The 19885-nt window shown below is 39.8% G+C and overlaps 1 protein-coding gene across 3 annotated transcripts in view; it reads right to left on the bottom strand.

Annotated features, from left to right (window-relative positions):
* Positions 1 to 667: 667 nt before the first annotated feature.
* Positions 668 to 19885, bottom strand: part of SEC22A (SEC22 homolog A, vesicle trafficking protein) — an 83996-nt gene continuing 64778 nt past the window's right edge. For all 3 annotated transcript variants that reach the window (XM_027106572.1, XM_027106581.1, XM_027106564.1), the window contains exon 7: positions 668 to 3058. In XM_027106572.1, coding sequence (XP_026962373.1) covers positions 2858 to 3058 — 201 coding nt within the window. In that variant the 3' untranslated portion in view covers positions 668 to 2857. The remainder of the gene's footprint in view (positions 3059 to 19885) is intronic.

Below are 19885 nucleotides of genomic sequence, written 5' to 3'. Positions count from 1 at the left end.
TTGGGGAAAGAGCCCAGGTACAAATACACTTCGAATACAGACCAAAAAAAGCAAGCAACTATTGCAATTACTTTTAGGATATAAAAGGAGTATCTTTGCCCTCATAGCATACCTCAATCAAAAGCAGTATTTCAGAATTACCTTAAGGAAGAAAATATACACCTAGATTTGACAGTAGCTGGCTAAATCTCATTATTTTAAGAAGTCCCCAGTACCTCAATTTTATCAAGGACATATTCCCTGAATATAATCTTAGTTATCTTCATTACTTTCCACTCTAGTGGAAAAACCCTGGGCTAAGAGATTAGAAACTGTGTGTGTTTTGCTCTTCACCCTAGGTAAGTCATTACCATCTCATTACCTTAGTGTCCTCCTTCCTAATAGGAGAGCAAATACTGTTCCCCGACACTACAAAACCCATTATGATTAGGTAGGTAAATGCGGACTTGCTCTTAGAAGTAAAATTGCAATATAAACACAACGTATTACCATCATACACATTAGAAGCCTAAGTGATTCTCTCTCAAGAGCTTAAAAACTTCTTTACATTCATGGCAAAAATTTATCTTTCCAAATTCAGTTTCTTTGGCAACAACATGATAGAGGCAGGGAAGTTGTATAAACACTGAGAGATGCAGGCACCAAATAATGAAAGAAAGCATTTCTATACATAAAACATTATTTATACCTGTTTTCACTTTTTACATTAAAATGTAAACATCCCCTTATCCAAAATAGCTGGTGAAAAAGCGAAACAAAAACAAAAAACAAATTAAGCCTTTAAAGATAGCTGGTGAGTTTTCAAGTGTCCTTGCTCAATGTATCCAAATACCAAATATTATAATTCAATCATTAGGAGAACCGAACTGGTAAAAGAGCTATAAAATATCAATATACAGCAAAATCACAAAGAACCAGAAGACTCCAATCTCCTGGTTAATCAACTATTTACAAGAAAACTCTTCTTGCTTTAACCATTAGTTTAGGAAAAAAACTTACTAAATTGAACCACTTTACTTTCCTGGCTCAGTAACTACAAAACGCCAAACATAAATCAATTTTATTTTGATGATTTAGGATCATGTGGTACCTTGGGATATCTCTCAGAATATTCATAATTTCTGTGCAGTTTTGTTAGAGGCAGAAAATTGGAGGGAACTGGAGTTTCTTGCATTAAATAAATCCCCGAAATCGTTAAGCTTACTGTCTTCTTTTGTCTCATTCTCCTGAAAGAAGAGTGTAGCAAAAAGGTTCTAATTAAGCAAGATTTCTCATTGTAGACATACCTATGTATACTGGTTCTGGAAACAGTGCAGTTCAGTGACTTTACCTCTCTGGACAATTTCTTCTGGAAAATTAGTATACCCAGAACATGAATTATATGTAATGGGTCCACTGTTTTTCTGGATATCAAATTTCAGTACCTTATGAATTCCTTAGTTGGAATCTTTTCTCAAGAAAATCACTCATGAAGATGACTTCGAAACCAGAAGAGCTGTAGATTTTGCTAATGGAAACAAACTATGCTTCCTGTATTATTAATTCAAAGCTGCTTAAACAATCTTTATAAAGTTATCAAAAAGCAAGTAAGTTCTCTAAGACAGTAGGTGCTTAACTCCTCAAAGCCATAAAATGATAAGAGGAATAATAAGAAGTGCTGAGAGAAGAGTCACCTTCTGATTCTTTTAGAACAGCTCAGTGTCTCCATAGTGCAGGACCCATGCCACTTGGTGGCATGCAAGATGATTTTAGGTGATACACAACACAGAATTAAATAATGCTGAATCACAGTGAGAATGGCATTCCCTTTATAATTTTCTTTTAAACTTCTGATAATTCCACAGACAGAGCTCCATTTTGGTGCTGGGTAACGTCTCTCTCACTGCAACAAAGAAAGAACAGGCTTTTTGGATTCAGAGCCTTGGCAGGAATTAGTATCCAGCTAGAATTTAATAACATCTTTGTTTTATTTTTATTTATTTTGTAGTTATCCTTTTTTTATGGCAAACTGATGCTGGTTTTCTACTTGGAATAGAGGTTAGTTTCTTTTTTAAATATTTTAAAATTTAAAAGATAAATATTAAGTAAATAATAGCATATGTAATACTCAACTGATTGAAGTTTGGCAAACAATGGCTATAGCCTAACAAATATTTTTAAAAAGTGATTTCAAAAGAAAGTATAAACATGGCCTAGGAAAGAAACATGTGTCACTGTGTTTTCAATACTTGCAATGCTCCAGGGATGAGCTCACCAGAGCCTTCTCCTACATCGGGTGATTTCCAGGGTTAAGATTCAAGCAAAAATATAAAGGAAAAAGAACCCATTCCACACCAATCTGGACTTCACAAACTCATGGTACCATAAATGTGCAAAATCTAATATTTAGCAAGTAATTTGTTTTACACATAAACTTTCCAATTCACTGCAGCATCTTTTTATTTGGTCTACACTAATGCCTCACAAAGGCAAACCCAGGTTTTAGAGCTCCTGCTTAGTTCTCAGAGCAAGTACCACACGTAATTTTTGACTGAACTCTCCAGCCAGGATTCAGGGCTGCTGGCCAAGTCTTCCAATGGCATCTGACTGTTCTTCCACTGCCATGGCCCTGCAGAGAGATCTCCTCATCTTCTTCTGATTGATAATCTCATGGCCAACATTCTGCTGAGAGGAGTTTGCGTAGCAGGTATGGCATGCTCATAGGCATGCCATGCTGACTTAAAACGAAAAGGACAGCTGGAGAGAAAGACAGCAGAGCTTCTCATTTGTGGTGAACAGTTTCTTCATCACAGTGGTAGTTAAGATATGCTCCCTCCTTTTTCCCATGAAGCCAAGGCAACAAGTCTGAAGGATGGTGTCAGACATCATAATCAGGAGCCTTGCCCTGGGCTTGCCTCAGCCAGATCTGGAGTGTAACAAATGCTCCCACAGTCACGTGAAAGAAAAGCTGCCAGAGGTTGCGCAGTTCATAGAGATACATGTTGCATAGACAGATTAGGCCAAAAGTCAAAAAAGATTTGACATTCCGCCAGCCGGTGTAGTAGACAAATAAATAACACTGTTGAAAATATAAAAATGAAAGACGATTAGGGTTACAGGAAAAGAAATAGATGCTTCTACTATAAAGCTGTAACAGGTCACAGGGTAAAATATGAGAGTAGAAAAGGGGATTTTTCAACTACAGATAAGACAGTGTAATATCTTTAATACACTCAGCGCTACACTCAATGTATCTTTAATACACTCCCTATTTAAAAGGGAAATAGGTTTAAGAAATAGGTTTGCATAATCTGGAATCAGAGGAAAAGAGCTATAGAGAACATTTTGGAGACAACATAATCTGAATATGAATCCTCTATTAGATAATACTGTATCAATGTTAAATTTCTTGGGTGTGATAAAGGTATCATAGCTACGTAGAACGATGTCTTTGTTTTCAAAAGACACACGTTCAAGTTTTTAGAGGTGAAATATCTTGATGTTTGTAACTTATTTTAAAAACAACTGTGCAGGAACTTCTGCTTCTGGGATCATGGAGTTGATGCACTTTCCTCTATTCTTTCCACTAAGTACAACTAAAAACCCTGGACATTATATATCAAGCAAAAGATGACTCTGGATGATGAAGAGAAGAAGGCAGATAGGCTAAGGACCTTGAGACCCAGGGAATGACACAGTGGTAAACTACCCTTTTTTTTTTTTTTTTTTGCCTCATATATCCCAAACTTGGAGCTGAAGAAGCTGGCAACTAGAAACACCAATGGATGCACATCAACAAAACAAACAAACAAAAAAACACTCAGTAAAATCTTGTTCTCTCTAGCCAAAAGACCATGAGAGGGGTACCTTTCCAAGACAGAGAACTTTTACATAATAACTATTCTACTCCAGCCACCAAAAACAAAACAAAACAAAACAACCCACAAAAAAACTGTGACCACCCACACCCACCCCATCAAAGCCTATGTGGGAGCCTATAATGCTCTAAGGAGATGTTCTAACACTCCAGGGCTTCAGAGAAGGCAAGTGGGAAGCCAGAACTTTGACTCCCACCCTGTGGTGTCAGTGGAGACCAAGTGGGACTCTGGACATTCATCTCCACTTGGCATTAGCAGGGCAATGGATTTCTCATCAGAAACCATAAAGTTCAGGTAAGAGTGGAACAACATTTTTCAAGTGCTGAAAGAAAAGAGCTGTCAATCCAGAATCCTATACTCAACAAAAATATCCTTTAGGAATGAAGGGAAAATAAAGACATGACAGAAGACTAAGAGAATTTATCACCAACAAATGTACTCTAAAAGAATGGCTAAAGGAAGCTCTCTAGATAGAAAGGAAACAACAGAAGAAGGAACCTTGGAATAATGAAAAGGAACTCAGCAAAAATACAGGTTAATGTAATAGGCTTGCCTTTTTAAGAACTTTCTAAAATGTTTGATGGTTCAAGTAAAAATTGTTAACACTGCCTGATGTGGTTCTAAATATATGTAGAGGAAATATTTAAGACAATTATATTATAAATAGACGAGGACAAAGGGACATAAAGGGTGGTACAGTTCCCATGCTTCACCTGAACTGGTAAAATGATAACACCAGAAAACTGAGATAAGAAGATGAAATGCAATACCTAGAGCAATATTTCAAGCTATACAAAGAGACATACTCAAAAACATTATAGATAAGCCAAAATTATCTAAAAGAATGTTTAGTTCTAAAAGAATGTTCAATAATCCACAGGAAGACAAGAAAAAGAAAACAGAAAAATGAAAAACTGAAAACAAAAAATAAGATGGCAGACTTAAGCTGTAACATATCAATAATTATACTGAATATAAATGGCTTAAATATAGCAATTAAAAGATAGAGATTGGCAGGGTATATTAAAAAACATAAATGAACTCCATGTTGTCTACCAGAAAATCAATCCAAATGACATAGGCAAGTTAAAAGTAAAAGGATGGAAAAAGATATAGCATGCAAACATTAATCAAAGGCAAGCAGGAGTGGCTATCTTACTATTAGATAAATATAAAAATATTTCGGGACTTCCCTGGTGGTCCAGTGGTTAAGACTCCAGGCTGCCACTGCAGGGGGCACAGGCTCTATCCCTGGTCAGGCAACTAAGATCCCATGTGCTGCACAGTGCCACCAAAAAATAAAAACTTAAAATAAATAAATAAATAAAAATATTTCAAAGAAAGTAAAAATAACCTGGGACAGAGAGGGATATAATGATAAATGGATCGGACAGAGACCTTCAAGATGGTGGAGGAGTAAGACGGGAAGATCACCTTCCCCCCCACAAATACATCAAAAATACATCTACATGTGGAACAACTCCTACAGAACACCTACTGAATGCTGGCAGAAGACCTCAGACCTCCCAAAAGGCAAGAAACTCCCCACGTACCTGGGTAGGGCAAAAGAAAAAAGAAAAAACAGAGACAAAAGAACAGGGACAGGACCTGCACGTATGGGAGGGAGCTGTGAAGGAGGAAAAGTTTCCACACACTAGCAAGCCCCTTCACTCCCCGGAGATAGGGGGTGGTGGTGGGGGGAAGCTTCAGAGCCACGGAGAACAGTGCAGCAATAGGGGTGCAGAGGGCAAAGCAGAGAGATTCCCGTACAGAGGATCAGTGCTGACCAGCACTCACCAGCCTGAGAGGCTTGTCTGCTCACCCACCGGGACAGGTGGGGGCTGGGAGCTGAGGCTTGGGCTTCGGAAGTCAGAGCCCAGGGAGAGGACTGGGGTTGGCTGCATGAACACAGCCTGAAGGGGGCTAGTGCACCACAGCTAGCCGGGAGGGAGTCCAGGAAAATGTCTGGAACTGCATAAGAGTCAAGAGACCACTGTTTTGGGGTGTGCGAGGAGAGGGGAGTCAGAGCACTGCCTAAACGAGCTCCAGAGACGGATGCGAGATGCGGCTATCAGTGTGGACCCCAGAGATGGGCATGAGACACTAAGGCTGCTGCTGCAGCCACCAAGAAGCCTGTGTGTGAGCACAGGTCACTATCCACACCACCCCTCCCGGGAGCCTGTGCAGCCCACCACTGCCAGGGTCCCAGGATCCAGGGACAACTTCCCCGGGAGAACACATGGTGCGCCTCAGGCTGTTGCAACGTCATGCTGGCCTCTGCCGCAGCAGGCTCGTCCCACATTCCATACCCCTCCCTCTCCCTGGCCTGAGTGAGCCAGAGCCCCCTAATCAGCTGCTCCTTTAACCCCATCCTGTCTGAGCAAAGAACAGACACCCTCAGGTGACCTACATGCAGAGGTGGGGCCAAATCCAAAGCTGAACCCCAGGAGATATGCGAACAAAGAAGAGAAAGGGAAATCTCTCCCAGCAGCCTCAGGAGCAGTGGATTAAATTTGCAGAATCAACTTGATGCATCCTGCACCTCTGGATACCTGAATAGACAACAAATCATCGCAAAATCGAGGCAGTGGAATTTGGGAGCAACTATCGACTTGGGGTTTGCTTTTTGCATCTAATTTGCTTCTGGTCTTATGTTTATCTTAGTTCAGTATTTAGAGTTTATGATAATTGGTAGATTTGTTTATTGATTTGGTTGCTCTCTTCCTTTTTTTAATATATAGATATATATACTTTTTTCCTTTTTCTCTTTTTGTGTGTATGTATATCCTTCTTTGTGTGATTCTGTCTGTATAGCTTTGCTTTTACCATTTGTCCTAGGGTTCTGTCTGTCGTTCCTTTAAATTTTAATATAGTTTTTAGTGCTTGTTATCATTGGTGGATTTGTTTTTTGGTTTGGTTGCTCTCTTCTTTCTTTTTCTTTGCATTATTTTAATTTTTAAAATTTTCAATAATTTTTTTATTTTAATAACTTAATTTTTTTCTTTCTTTCTTTTTTCTCCCTTTTCTTCTGAGCCATGTGGCTGACAGGGTCTTTGTGCTCTGGCTGGGTGTCAGGCCTGTGTCTCTTGAGGTGGAAGAGCCAAGTTCAGGACCCTGGTCCACCAAAGACCTCCTGGCTCCACGTAATATCAAACGGCGAAAGCTCTCCCAGAGATCTCATCTCAACACTAAGACCCAGCTCCATTCAACGACCAGCAAGCTACAGGGCTGGACACCCTATGCCAAACAACTAGCAAGACAGGAACACAATCCCACCCCCATTAGCAGAGAGGCTGCCTAAAATCATAATAAGGGACACACCACCGGACGTGGTCCTGCCCAGCAGAAAGACAAGATCAAGCCTCATTCACCAGAAGACAGGCACCAGTCACCTCCACCAGGAAGCCTACACAACCCACTGAACCAACCTTACCCACTGGGGGCAGACACCAAAAACAACGGGAACTATGTACCTGCAGCCTGCGAAAAGGAGACCCCAAACACAGTAAGTTAAGCAAAATGAGAAGACAGAGAAACACACAGCAGATGAAGGAGCAAGGCAAAAACCCACCAGACCAAACAAATGAAGAGGAAATAGGCAGTCTACGTGAGAAAGGATTCAGAATAATGATAGTAAAGATGATCCAAAATCTTGGAAATAGAATGGAGAAAATACAAGAAGCATTTAACAAGGACCTAGAAAAAGAACTAAAGAGCAAACAAACAAGGATGAACAGTACAATAACTCAAATTAAAAATTCTCTAGAAGGATTCAGTAGCAGAATAACTGAAGCAGAAGAACGGATAAGTGACCTGGAAGATAACATAGTGGAAATAACGACTGCAGAGCAGAATAAAGAAAAAAGAATGAAAAGAATTGAGGACAGTTTCAGAGACCTCTGGGACAACATTAAACGCACCAATATTTGAATTACAGGGGTCCCAGAAGAAGAAGAGGAAAACAAAAGGACTGAGAAAATATTTGAAGAGATTATAGTTGGAAACTTCCCCAACATGGGAAAGGAAATAGTCCCTCAAGTCCAGGAAGCACAGAGAGTCCCATATAGGATAAATCCAAGGAGAAACATGCCAAGACACATATTAATCAAACTATCAAAAATTAAATACAAAGAAAAATATTAAAAGCAGCAAGGGATAAACAACAAATAACATACAAGGGAATCCCCATAAGGTTAAGAGCTGACCTTTCAGCAGAAACTCTGCAAGCCAGAAGGGAGTGGCAGGACATATTTACAGTGATGAAAGGGAAAAACCTACAACCAAGATTACTCTATCCAGCAAGGATCTCATTCAGATTCAACGGAGAAATTAAAACCTTTACAGACAAGCAAAAGCTAAGAGAATTCAGCACCACCAAACCAACTTTACAACAAATGCTAAAGGAACTTCTCTAGGCAGGAAACACAAGAGAAGGAAAAGACCTATAATAACAAACCCAAAACAATTAAGAAAATGGTAATAGGAACATATATATTGATTACTACCTTAAATGTAAATGGATTAAATGCTCCCACCAAAACACATAGACTGGTTGAATGGATACAAAAACAAAACCCGTACATATGCTTTCTACAAGAGACCCACTTCAGACCTAGGGACACATACAGACTGAAAGTGAGGGGATGGAAAAAGGTATTCCATGCAAATGGAAATCAAAAGAAAGCTGGAGTAGCAATTCTCATATCAGACAAAATAGACTTTAAAATAAAGACTATTACAAGAGACAAAGAAGGATACTACATAATGGTCAAGAGATCAATCCAAGAAGAAGATATAACAATTGTAAATATTTATGCACCCAACGTAGGGGCACCTCAATACTTAAGGCAAATGCTAACAGCCATAAAAGGGGAAATCGACAGTAACACAATCATAGTAGGGGACTTTAACACCCCACTTTCACCAATGGACAGATCATCCAAAACAAAAATAAATAAGGAAACACAAGCTTTAAATGATACATTAAAAAAGATAGACGTAACTGATATTTATAGGACATTTCATCCAAAAACAACAGAATACACTTTCTTCTCAAGTGCTCATGGAACATTCTCCAGGATAGAACATATCTTGGGTCAAAAATCAAGCCTTGGTAAATTTAAGAAAATTGAAATAGTATCATGTATCTCTTCCGACCACAATGCTATGAGACTAGATATCAATTACATGAAAAACTCTGTAAAAAATACAAATACAAGGAGGCTAAACAATACACTACTAAATAACCAAGAGATCACTGAAGAAATCAAAGAGGAAATCAAAAATACCTAGCAACAAATGACAATGAAAACACGATGACCCAAAACCTACGGGATGTAGTAAAAGCAGTTCTAACAGGGAAGTTTATAGCAATACAATCCTACCTCAAAAAACAAGAAACATCTCAAATAAACAACCTAACCTTACACCTAAAGCAATCAGAGAAAGAAGAATAAAAAAACCCCCAAAGTTAGCAGAAGGAAAGAAATCATAAAGATTAACTCGATCAGAAATAAATGAAAAAGAAATGAAGTAAACAATAGCAAAGATCAATAAAACTAAAAGCTGGTTCTTTGAGAAGATAAACATTAATTGATAAACCATTAGTCAGACTCATCAAGAAAAAAAGGGAGGGGGCTTCCCTGGTGGCGCAGTGGTTGAGAGTCTGTCTGCCGATGCAGGGGACGCGGGTTCATGCCCCGGTCCGGGAAGATCCCACATGCCGCGGAGCAGCTGGGCCCGTGAGCCAAGGCCACTGAGCCTGCGCGTCCGGAGGCTGTGCTCCGCAACGGGAGAGGCCACAACAGTGAGAGGCCCGCATACCGCAAAAAAACAAAAACAAAAACAAAAACGGGAGAAGACTCAAATCAATAGAATTAGAAATGAAAAAGTAGAAGTAACAACTGACACTGCAGAAATACAAAGGATCATGAGAGATTACTACGAGCAACTATATGCCAATAAAATGGACAACCTGGAAGAAATGGACACATTTTTAGAAAAGCACAACCTTCCGAGACCGAATGAGGAAGAAATAGAAAATATAAACAGACCAATTGCAAGTACTGAAATTGAGACTGTGATTAAAAATCTTCAAACAAACAAAAGCCCAGGTCCAGAGGCTTCACAGGCGAATTCTATCAAACATTTAGAGAAGAGCTAACACCTATCCTTCTCAAACTCTTCCAAAATATAGCAGAGGGAGGAACACTCTCAAACTCATTCTACGAGGCCACCATCACCCTGATACCAACACCAGACAAAGATGTCACAAAAAAAGAAAACTACAGGCCAATATCACTGATGAACACAGATGCAAAAATCCTCAACAAAATACTAGCAAACAGAATCCAACAGTACATTAAAAGAATCATACACCATGATCAAGTGGGGTTTATTCCAGGAATGCAAGGATTCTTCAATATATGCAAATCAATCAATGTGATACACCATATTAACAAATTGAAGGATAAAAACCATATGATCATCTCAATAGATGCAGAAAAAGCTTTCAACAAAATTCAACACCGTTTATGATAAAAACCCTCCAGAAAGTAAGCATAGAGGGAACTTACCTGAACATAATAAAGTCTATATATGACAAACCTACAGCCAACATTGTTCCCAATGGTGAAAACATGAAACCATTTCCTCTAAGATCAGGAACAAGACAAGGTTGTGCACTCTCACCACTATTATTCAACATAGTTTTAGTTATACTCCAATAAAGATGTAAAAAAAAAAAAAGGGCTTCCCTGGTGGCACAGTGGTTGAGAGTCCACCTGCTGATGCAGGGGACACGGGTTCGTGCCCCGGTCCGGGAAGATCCCATATGCCGTGGAGCAGCTGGGCCCATGAGCCATGGCTGCTGAGCCTGCGCGTCCGGAGCCTGTGCTCCGCAACGGGAGAGGCCACAACAGTGAGAGGCCCGCGTACCACAAAACAAAACAAAACAAAAAGTTTTAGCCACAACAATCAGAGAAGAAAAAGAAATAAAAGGAATCCAAATCAGAAAAGAAGAAGCAAAGCTGTCACTGTTTGCAGATGACATGATACTATACATAGAGAATCCTAAAGATGCTCCCAGAAAACTACTAGAGCTAATCAATGAATTTGGTAAAGCAGCAGGATACAAAATTAATGCACAGATATCTCTTGCATTCCTATACACTAATGATGAAAAATCTGAAAGAAGAATTAAGGCAACACTCCCATTTACCACTGCAACAAAAAGAATAAAATACCTAGAGATAAACCTACCTAAGGAGACAAAAGACTTGTATGCAAAAAACTATAAGACACTGATGAAAGAAATTAAAGATGATACAAACAGATGGAGAGATATAACATGTTCTTGGATTGGAAGAATCAACATTGCGAAATGACTATACTACCCAAAGCAATCTACAGATTCAATGCAATTCCTATCAAACTACCAATGGCATTTTTCACAGAACTAGAACAAAAAATTTCACAGTTTGTATGGAAACACAAAAGACCCCGAATAGCCAAAGCAATCTTGAGAAAGAAAAACGGAGCTGTAGGAATCAGGCTCCTGGACTTCAGACTATAGTACAAAGCTACAGTAATCAAGACAGTATGGTACTGGCACAAAAACAGAAATATAGGTCAATGGAACAGGACAGAAAACACAGAGATAAACCTACGCACATATGGACACCTTATTTTTGATAAAGGAAGCAAGAATATACAATGGAGAAAAGACAGTCTCTTCAATAAGTGGTGCTGGGAAAACTGGACAGCTACATGTAAAAGAATGAAATTAGAACACTCCCTAACACCATACACAAAAATAAACTCAAAATGGATTAAAGACCTTAATGTAAGGCCAGACACTATAAAACTCTTAGAGGAAAACACAGGCAGAACACTCTATGACATAAATCACAGCAAGATCCTTTCTGACCCACCTCCCAGAGAAATGGAAATAAAACCAAAAATAAACAAATGGGACCTCATGAAACTTAAAAGCTTTTGCACAGCAAAGGAAACCATAAACAAGAAGAAAAGACAGCCCTCAGAATGGGAGAAAATATTTGCAAATGAAGCAACTGACAAAGGATTAATCTCCAAAATTTACAAGCAGCTCATGCAGCTCAATATCAAAAAAACAAACAACCCAATACAAAAATGGGCAGAAGACCTAAATAAGCGTTTCTCCAAAGAAGACATACAGATGGCCAACAAATACATGAAAAGATGCTCAACATCACTAATCATTAGAGAAATGCAAATCAAAACCACAATGAGGTATCATCTCACACCGGTCATAATGGGCAGCCATCAAAAAATCTAGAAATAATAAATGCTGGAAAGGGTGTGGAGAAAAGGGAACCCTTTTGCACTGGTGGTGGGAATGTAAATTGATACAGCCACTATGGAGAACAGTATGGAGGTTCCTTAAAAAACTAAAAATAGAACTATCGTATGACCCAGCAATCCCACTACTGGGCCATAATTCAAAGCCATCATTCAAAAAGATATATATGTACCACAATGTTCATTGCAGCACTACTTACAATAGCCAGGACATGAAAGAAACCTAAATGTCCATCAAGAGATGAATGGATAAAGAAGATGTAGCACATATATACAATGGAATATTACTCAGCCATAAAAAGAAACGAAATTGAGTTATTTTTAGTTAGGTGGATGGACCCAGAGTCTGTCATACAGAGTGAAGTGAGTCAGAAAGAGAAAAACAAATACTGTATGCTAACACATATATATGGAATCAAAAAAAATGGTTATGAAGATCCTAGGGGCAGGACAGGAATAAAGATGCAGACACAGAGAATGGACTTGAGGACACGGGGCGGGGGAAGGGTAAGCTGGGACTAAGTGAGAGAGTGTCATGGACATATATACACTACCAAATTAAAACAGATAGCTAGTAGGAAGCAGCTGCATAGTACAGGGAGATCAGCTTGGTGCTTTGTGACCACCTAGAGGGGTGGGATAGGGAGGAAGGGAGGGACACACAAGAGGGAGGAGATCTGGGGATATATGTATATATATAGCTGAGTCACTCTGTTATAAAACAGAAACTAACACACCATTGTAAAGCAATTATACTGCAATAAAGATGTTAAAAAATGATAAATGGATCAATCAACCAAGAAGATACAGCAATCCTAAATGTGTATGAACCAAACAACAGAACTGCAAAAACTGATAGAACTCAAATGAGAAATACACAATTACAGTTGAAAAATTCAATATTCCTCTCTCAACAATTGATAGAACTAGCCAGAAAATCAGCAAGGATACATAAAAACTGAACAACGCCATCAACCAACAGAACCTAATCAAAATTTATAGAACACCCACTCAAAAACAGCAGAATACACATTCTGTTCAAGTGCCCAAGGAACATATACCAAGACAGACCATATTCTGCGCCACAGAACAAACCTCAACAAATGTAAAATAACTGAAATCACACAGAATATGTTCTCAAACTACAATGGAATCAAACTAGAAATCAATAATGGAAAGAAAACCAGAAAATATCTAAACACTTGGAAACTAAGCAACACAATTCTAAATAATCCATAGGCCAAAGAGGAAATCCCAGGGAAAATTTTTTTAAATACACTGAATTAAATGAAAATGAAAATACAACAGCTCAAAATTTATGGAACACAGCTAATGAAGTGCTAAGAGGGAAATCTGTAACACTAAATGTATACATTACAAAAGAGAAAATTCTCAAATCAAATCATCTAAGCTCCCATCTCAAGAACCTAGAAAAAGAGCCAAATAGACAAAGCAAGCATGAGGAAAGAAATAATAAAATAGAAAATAGGAAAAAAAAAAATAAAACAAAGAGCAGGCTCTGTGAAAAGATCAATGAAATTAACAAGAAAGACAGATAAAGAAAAAGAGAAGATACAAATGATCAACATGAGGACTGAAACAGGAAATATCACTACACAGCCTACGGACATCAAAAGGATAGTAAGGGAATACTATAACCATTCGACACACAAATTTGATAACCTAAGTGAAATGGACCACTTCTTCATAAAACACAAACCACCATAATTCACCCATTATAAAACATTGTTTGAATATCTCTATAACTATTAAGAAAATTGAATTTAAGACTTATTAAATAGCTGAAGTAATCAAAACTATATGGTACTGGCAGAGGGACAGACACATAGATCAATGGAACAGATACACAGCCCAGAAAAAGATCCACATAAACATGCCCAACTGATTTTTTTTAATGCAAAAGCAATTCAGTACAGAAAAAAAAAAGGGAAAAGTGAAAAATTAAACTTCATAAAAATTTTAAATGCTTGATCTGCAGAAGACTCTGTTAAGAGGATGAAAAGACAAGCTAAGACTGGGAGAAGATATTTGCAAACTACGTATCTGACAAAGGACTAATATCTGGAATATATAAAGAACTCTCAAACTCAACAGTTTAAGACAAACAATCTCATTAGAAAATAGGCAAAAGACATGAATAGACATTTCACCCAAGATGATACAAAGATGACAAATAAGCACATAAAATTATTTTCAACATCATTAGCCACTAGGAAACTGCAAATTAAAACCACAATGAGATATCATTACACATCTATCAGAATGGATAAAGTATTAATAAAAAATAGAGACGACACCAAATGCCAATAAGGATGCAGAAAAACTGGATCACTCACACAATGCTGGTGGGAATGTAAAATCGTACACTATTCTGGAAAACAGTTTGTCTTTTAATAAGCATGCAACTACTATGTACTACCACATGACCCAGCAATTGCACTCTTGGGCATTTATCTCAGAGAAATGAAGACTTTTTTGTTCACACAAAAGCCTGTACATGAAGGTTTATAGCAGCTTTATTTATAACAGCCAAAAACTAGAAACAACTCAGATGTCCTTCAAATGAGTGACTGATCAAACTGTGGTACAGCCATACCATGGAATATAATTCAGCAATAAAAAGGAACAAACAATTGATACATCCAACAACTTGGATAAATCTCCAGAGAATTATGCTGAGTAAAAAATGCCAATCACAAAAGGTTACATACTGTATGATTCCATTCATATAACATACTCAAAATGAGAAAATTGTATTAATGGAGAACACACTAGTTGTTGCCAGAGATGAAGGAGGGGTTAGGGCAGGAGGGAACTATAAAAGGCAGCATGAGGAGTCTTTATGGTGATAGGACTGTTATATATCTTAACTGCATCAATATCCACATCCTGTTGTGATACTGTATTATAGCTTTGCAAGATGGAACATTGCGGGGAAGCAGGTAAACATTATACAGGCGCTCTCTTATGACTCCACATGAGTCTAATTATCTCAAAATAAAAAGTTTAATAAGAAAAATAACTTTATACATTCATTTTATCTGCAACTTACATTATAAACAACAAATATACACACTATACGCACAAACATACAAAGAGAGAATGAGATAAAGCAAGTGCTGCAAAATGTTAACAATTGGTGATTCTAGGTGTACCAGTTTCTCAACTTTTCTGTAAGTCTGAAGGTTTTCAAAACAAAACACTGAAGGAAAATAGTCTCTAGTTTCTTCAGACTTCCTCTGATTTCCTATTTTATCTTTTTTTTTAGGTCATGCCACGTGACTTGCAGGATGCTAGTTTCCCGACCAGGGATCGAATCCGTGCCCCCTGCAGTGGAAGCGTGGAGTCCTAACCACTGGACCACCAGGGAATTCCCTGATTTCCTATTTTAAAGGCTCCATATCAAGATTATCTCTATCTGGCTGAACGCTGTGATTCCCTAAGTACCCATGGCCTGGAGGAAAAGGCAAAAAACCATGTAGTAGTAGCCTTTGAGGTCTGATCCGACGGAGATGAAAAAATATCCTGACAATTGGAGATAGAGCATGTTATATGGTAAAATGTAATCACTTAGTTTTTACTGTGGGAAAAACATTATTATCACTCTGCTCAGCATATTTGGAAAGCATGCAGTTTCATGCCTGTCAATAGGAAGGAAATTGGTTTTTTGATTTTCTTTTTTAAAGCATGAATTTGTTTATTTTTCTCAAGTTAAAAGGTCACCTGGGTGACACTGCTCCACCATGAGGCAACTCTAAAAACTACTTTTAGGTGTTCTGAGAAAGGTAACAGAGGTGTGTCTATCTATAGGCAAGAGCACTGGTTCTGGAGTCACCTGGGTTCAAGTCACTGACTGGCTGTAAGAACTGTCTGGGCCTCAGTGAAAAATGGTGATAATAATAGGATTAGTGTGGGGCTTTCTTTGAGGATTTAATGGTACAAGGAAAGCAAAGAGCTTAGCACAAAGCAAGAGCTCAACATATTTTTGCATTATTATTAGAATTTAAAATTATTTCACTAAGGCAAAACAGCTAAAAGTATATTTTATAAGAACAATCAGACTTCCGGGAAGATGGCAGAAGAGTAAGACGCGGAGATCACCTTCCTCTCCACAGATACACCAGAAATACATCTACGCGTGGAACAACTCCTACGGAGCACCTACTGAACGCTGGCAGAAGACCTCAGACCTCCCAAAAGGCAAGGAACCCCCCACGTACCTGGTTAGGGCAAAAGAAAAAACTAAACAGAGACAAAAGGATAGGTACGGGTCCTGCACCAGCGGGAGAGAGCTGTGAAGGAGGAAAAGTGTCCACACACTAGGAAGCCCCTTCGCGGGTGGAGACTTCGGGAGGCGGAGTGGGGGAGCTTGGGAGCCGCGGAGGAGAGCACAGCAACAGGGGTGCGAAGGGCAAAGCGGACAGATTCCAGCGCAGAGGATCGGGCCGACCGGCACTCACCAGCCGAGAGGCTTGTCTGCTCGCCCGCCGGGGCGGGCGGGACTGGGAGCTGAGGCTCCGGCTTTTGTCGGAGCGCCGGGAGAGGACTGGGGTTGGCGGCGTGAACACAGCCTGCAGGGCGTTGGTGCGCCGCGGCTGGCCGGGAGAGAGTCCGGGGAGGGGTCTGGACCTGCCGAGGAGGCAAGAGACTTTTACGTCCCTCTTTGTTTCCTGGTGCACGAGGAGAGGGGATTAAGAACGCTGCTTGAGAGAGCTCCAGGGACGGGCGCGAGCCGCGGCTAAGAGTGCGGAGCCCAGAGACGGACATGGGACGCTAAGGCCGCTGCAGCTGCCGCCGCCAGGAGGCCTGTGTGCGAACACAGGTCACTAGCCACACGCCCTTCCGGGGAGCCTGTGCAGCCCGCCACTGCCAGGGTCCCGGGATCCAGGGACGGCTCCCCCGGGAGAACGCACGGCGCGCCTCAGGCTGCAACGTCACGCCGGCCTCTGCCGCTGCAGGCCCGCCCCGCACTCCGTGACCCTCCCTACCCCCCGGCTTGGGTGAGCCAGAGCCTCCGAATCAGCGGCTCCTTTATCCCCGTCCTGTCTGAGCAAAGAACAGACGCCCTCCAGCGACCTACACCCACAGGCGGGGCCAAATCCAAAGCTGAGCCCCTGGGAACTGTGAGAACAAAGAAGAGAAAGGGAAATCTCTCCCAGCAGCCTCAGAAGCAGCGGATTAAAGCTCCACAATCAACTTGATATACCCTGCATCTGTGGAATACCTGAATAGACAACGAATCATCCCAAATTAAGGAGCCCTGTGGATGAAAGGCTCTTGGTGCTGCAGCCAGGAGTCAGTGCTGTGCCTCTGAGGTGGGAGAGCCAACTTCAGGACACTGGTCCACAAGAGGCCTCCCAGCTGCACATAATATCAAACAGCAAAAATCTCCGAGAGATCTCCATCTCAACGCCAGCACCCAGCTTCACTCAAGGACCAGCAAGCTACAGTGCTGGACATCCTATGCCAAACAACTAGCAAGTCAGGAACACAACCCCACCCATTAGCAGAGAGGCTGCCCAAAATCATAATAAGTCTACAGACACCCCAAAACACACCACCAGACGTGGACCTGCCCACCAGAAAGACAAGATCCAGCCTCATCCACCAGAACACAGGCACTAGTCCCCTCCACCAGGAAGCCTACACAACCCACTGAACCAACCTTAGCCACTGGGGACAGACACAAAAAACAACAGGAACTACGAACCTTCAGCCTGCAAAAAAGGAGACCCCAAACACAGTAAGATAAGCAAAATGAAAAGACAGAAAAACACACAGCAGATGAAGAAGCAAGATAAAAACCCACCAGACCTAACAAATGAAGAGAAAATAGGCAGTCTACCTGAAAAAGAATTCAGAATAATGATAGTAAAGATGATCCAAAATCTTGGAAATAGAATAGACAAAATGCAAGAAACATTTAACAAGGACCTAGAAGAACTAAAGATGAAACAAGCAACGATGAACAACACAATAAATGATATTAAAAGTACTCTAGATGGGATCAATAGCAGAATAACTGAGGCAGAAGAACGGATAAGTGACCTGGAAGATAAAATAGTGGAAATAACTACTGCAGAGCAGAATAAAGAAAAAAGAATGAAAAGAACTGAGGACAGTCTCAGAGACCTCTGGGACAACATTAAACGCACCAACATTCGAATTATAGGGGTTCCAGAAGAAGAAGAGAAAAAGAAAGGGACTGAGAAAATATTTGAAGAGATTATAGTTGAAAACTTCCCTAATATGGGAAAGGAAATAGTTAATCAAGTCCAGGAAGCACAGAGAGTCCCATACAGGATAAATCCAAGGAGAAATATGCCAAGACACATATTAATCAAACTGTCAAAAATTAAATACAAAGAAAACATATTAAAAGCAGCAAGGGAAAAACAACAAATAACACACAAGGGAATCCCCATAAGGTTAACAGCTGATCTTTCAGCAGAAACTCTGCAAGCCAGAAGGGAGTGGCAGGACATATTGAAAGTGTTGAAGGAGAAAAACCTGCAACCAAGATTACTCTACCCAGCAAGGATCTCATTCAGATTGGATGGAGAAATTAAAACCTTTACAGACAAGCAAAAGCTGAGAGAGTTCAGCACCACCAAACCAGCTCTACAACAACTGCTAAAGGAACTTCTCTAGGCAAGAAACACAAAAGAAGGAAAGGACCTACAATAACGAACCCAAAACAATTAAGAAAATGGGAATAGGAACATACATATCGATAATTACCTTAAATGTAAATGGACTAAATGCTCCCACCAAAAGACACAGATTGGCTGAATGGATACAAAAACAAGACCCATATATTTGCTGTCTACAAGAAACCCACTTCAGACCTAGAGACACATACAGACTGAAAGTAAGGGGATGGAAAAAGGTATTTCATGCAAACGGAAACCAAAAGAAAGCTGGAGTAGCAATTCTCATATCAGAAAAAATAGACTTTAAAACAAAGACTATTAGAAGAGACAAAGAAGGACACTACATAATGATCAAGGGATCGATCCAAGAGGAAGATATAACAATTGTAAATATTTATGCACCCAACATAGGTGCACCTCAATACATAAGGCAAATACTGACAACCATAAAAGGGGAAATCGACAGTAACACATTCATAGTAGGGGACTTTAACACCCCACTTTCACCAATGGACAGATCATCCAAAATGAAAATAAATAAGGAAACACAAGCTTTAAATGATACATTAAACAAGATGGACTTAATTGATATTTATAGGACACTCCATCCAAAAACAACAGAATACACATTTTTCTCAAGTGCTCATGGAACATTCTCCAGGATAGATCATATCTTGGGTCACAAATCAAGCCTTGGTAAATTTAAGAAAATTGAAATTGTATCAAGTATCTTTTCTGACCACAACGCCATGAGACTAGATATCAATTACAGGAAAAGATCTGTAAAAAATACAAACACATGGAGGCTAAACAATACACTACTTAATAATGAAGTGATCACTGAAGAAATCAAAGAGGAAATCAAAAAATACCTAGAAACAAATGACAATGGAGACACAACGACCCAAAACCTGTGGGATGCAGCAAAAGCAGTTCTAAGGGGGAAGTTTATAGCAATACAAGCCCCCCTTAAGAAGCAGGACACATCTCGAATAAACAACCTAACCTTGCACC

Source organism: Aethalodelphis obliquidens, unplaced genomic scaffold (genome assembly GCF_003676395.1).
Source record: "Aethalodelphis obliquidens isolate GAN/ISIS:26980383/991018 unplaced genomic scaffold, ASM367639v1 scaffold1, whole genome shotgun sequence".
Classification (NCBI taxonomy): domain Eukaryota; kingdom Metazoa; phylum Chordata; class Mammalia; order Artiodactyla; family Delphinidae; genus Aethalodelphis; species Aethalodelphis obliquidens.
Note: the sequence above shows the minus strand (reverse complement) of the source record. Positions and strands in the feature narration are given on the sequence as shown.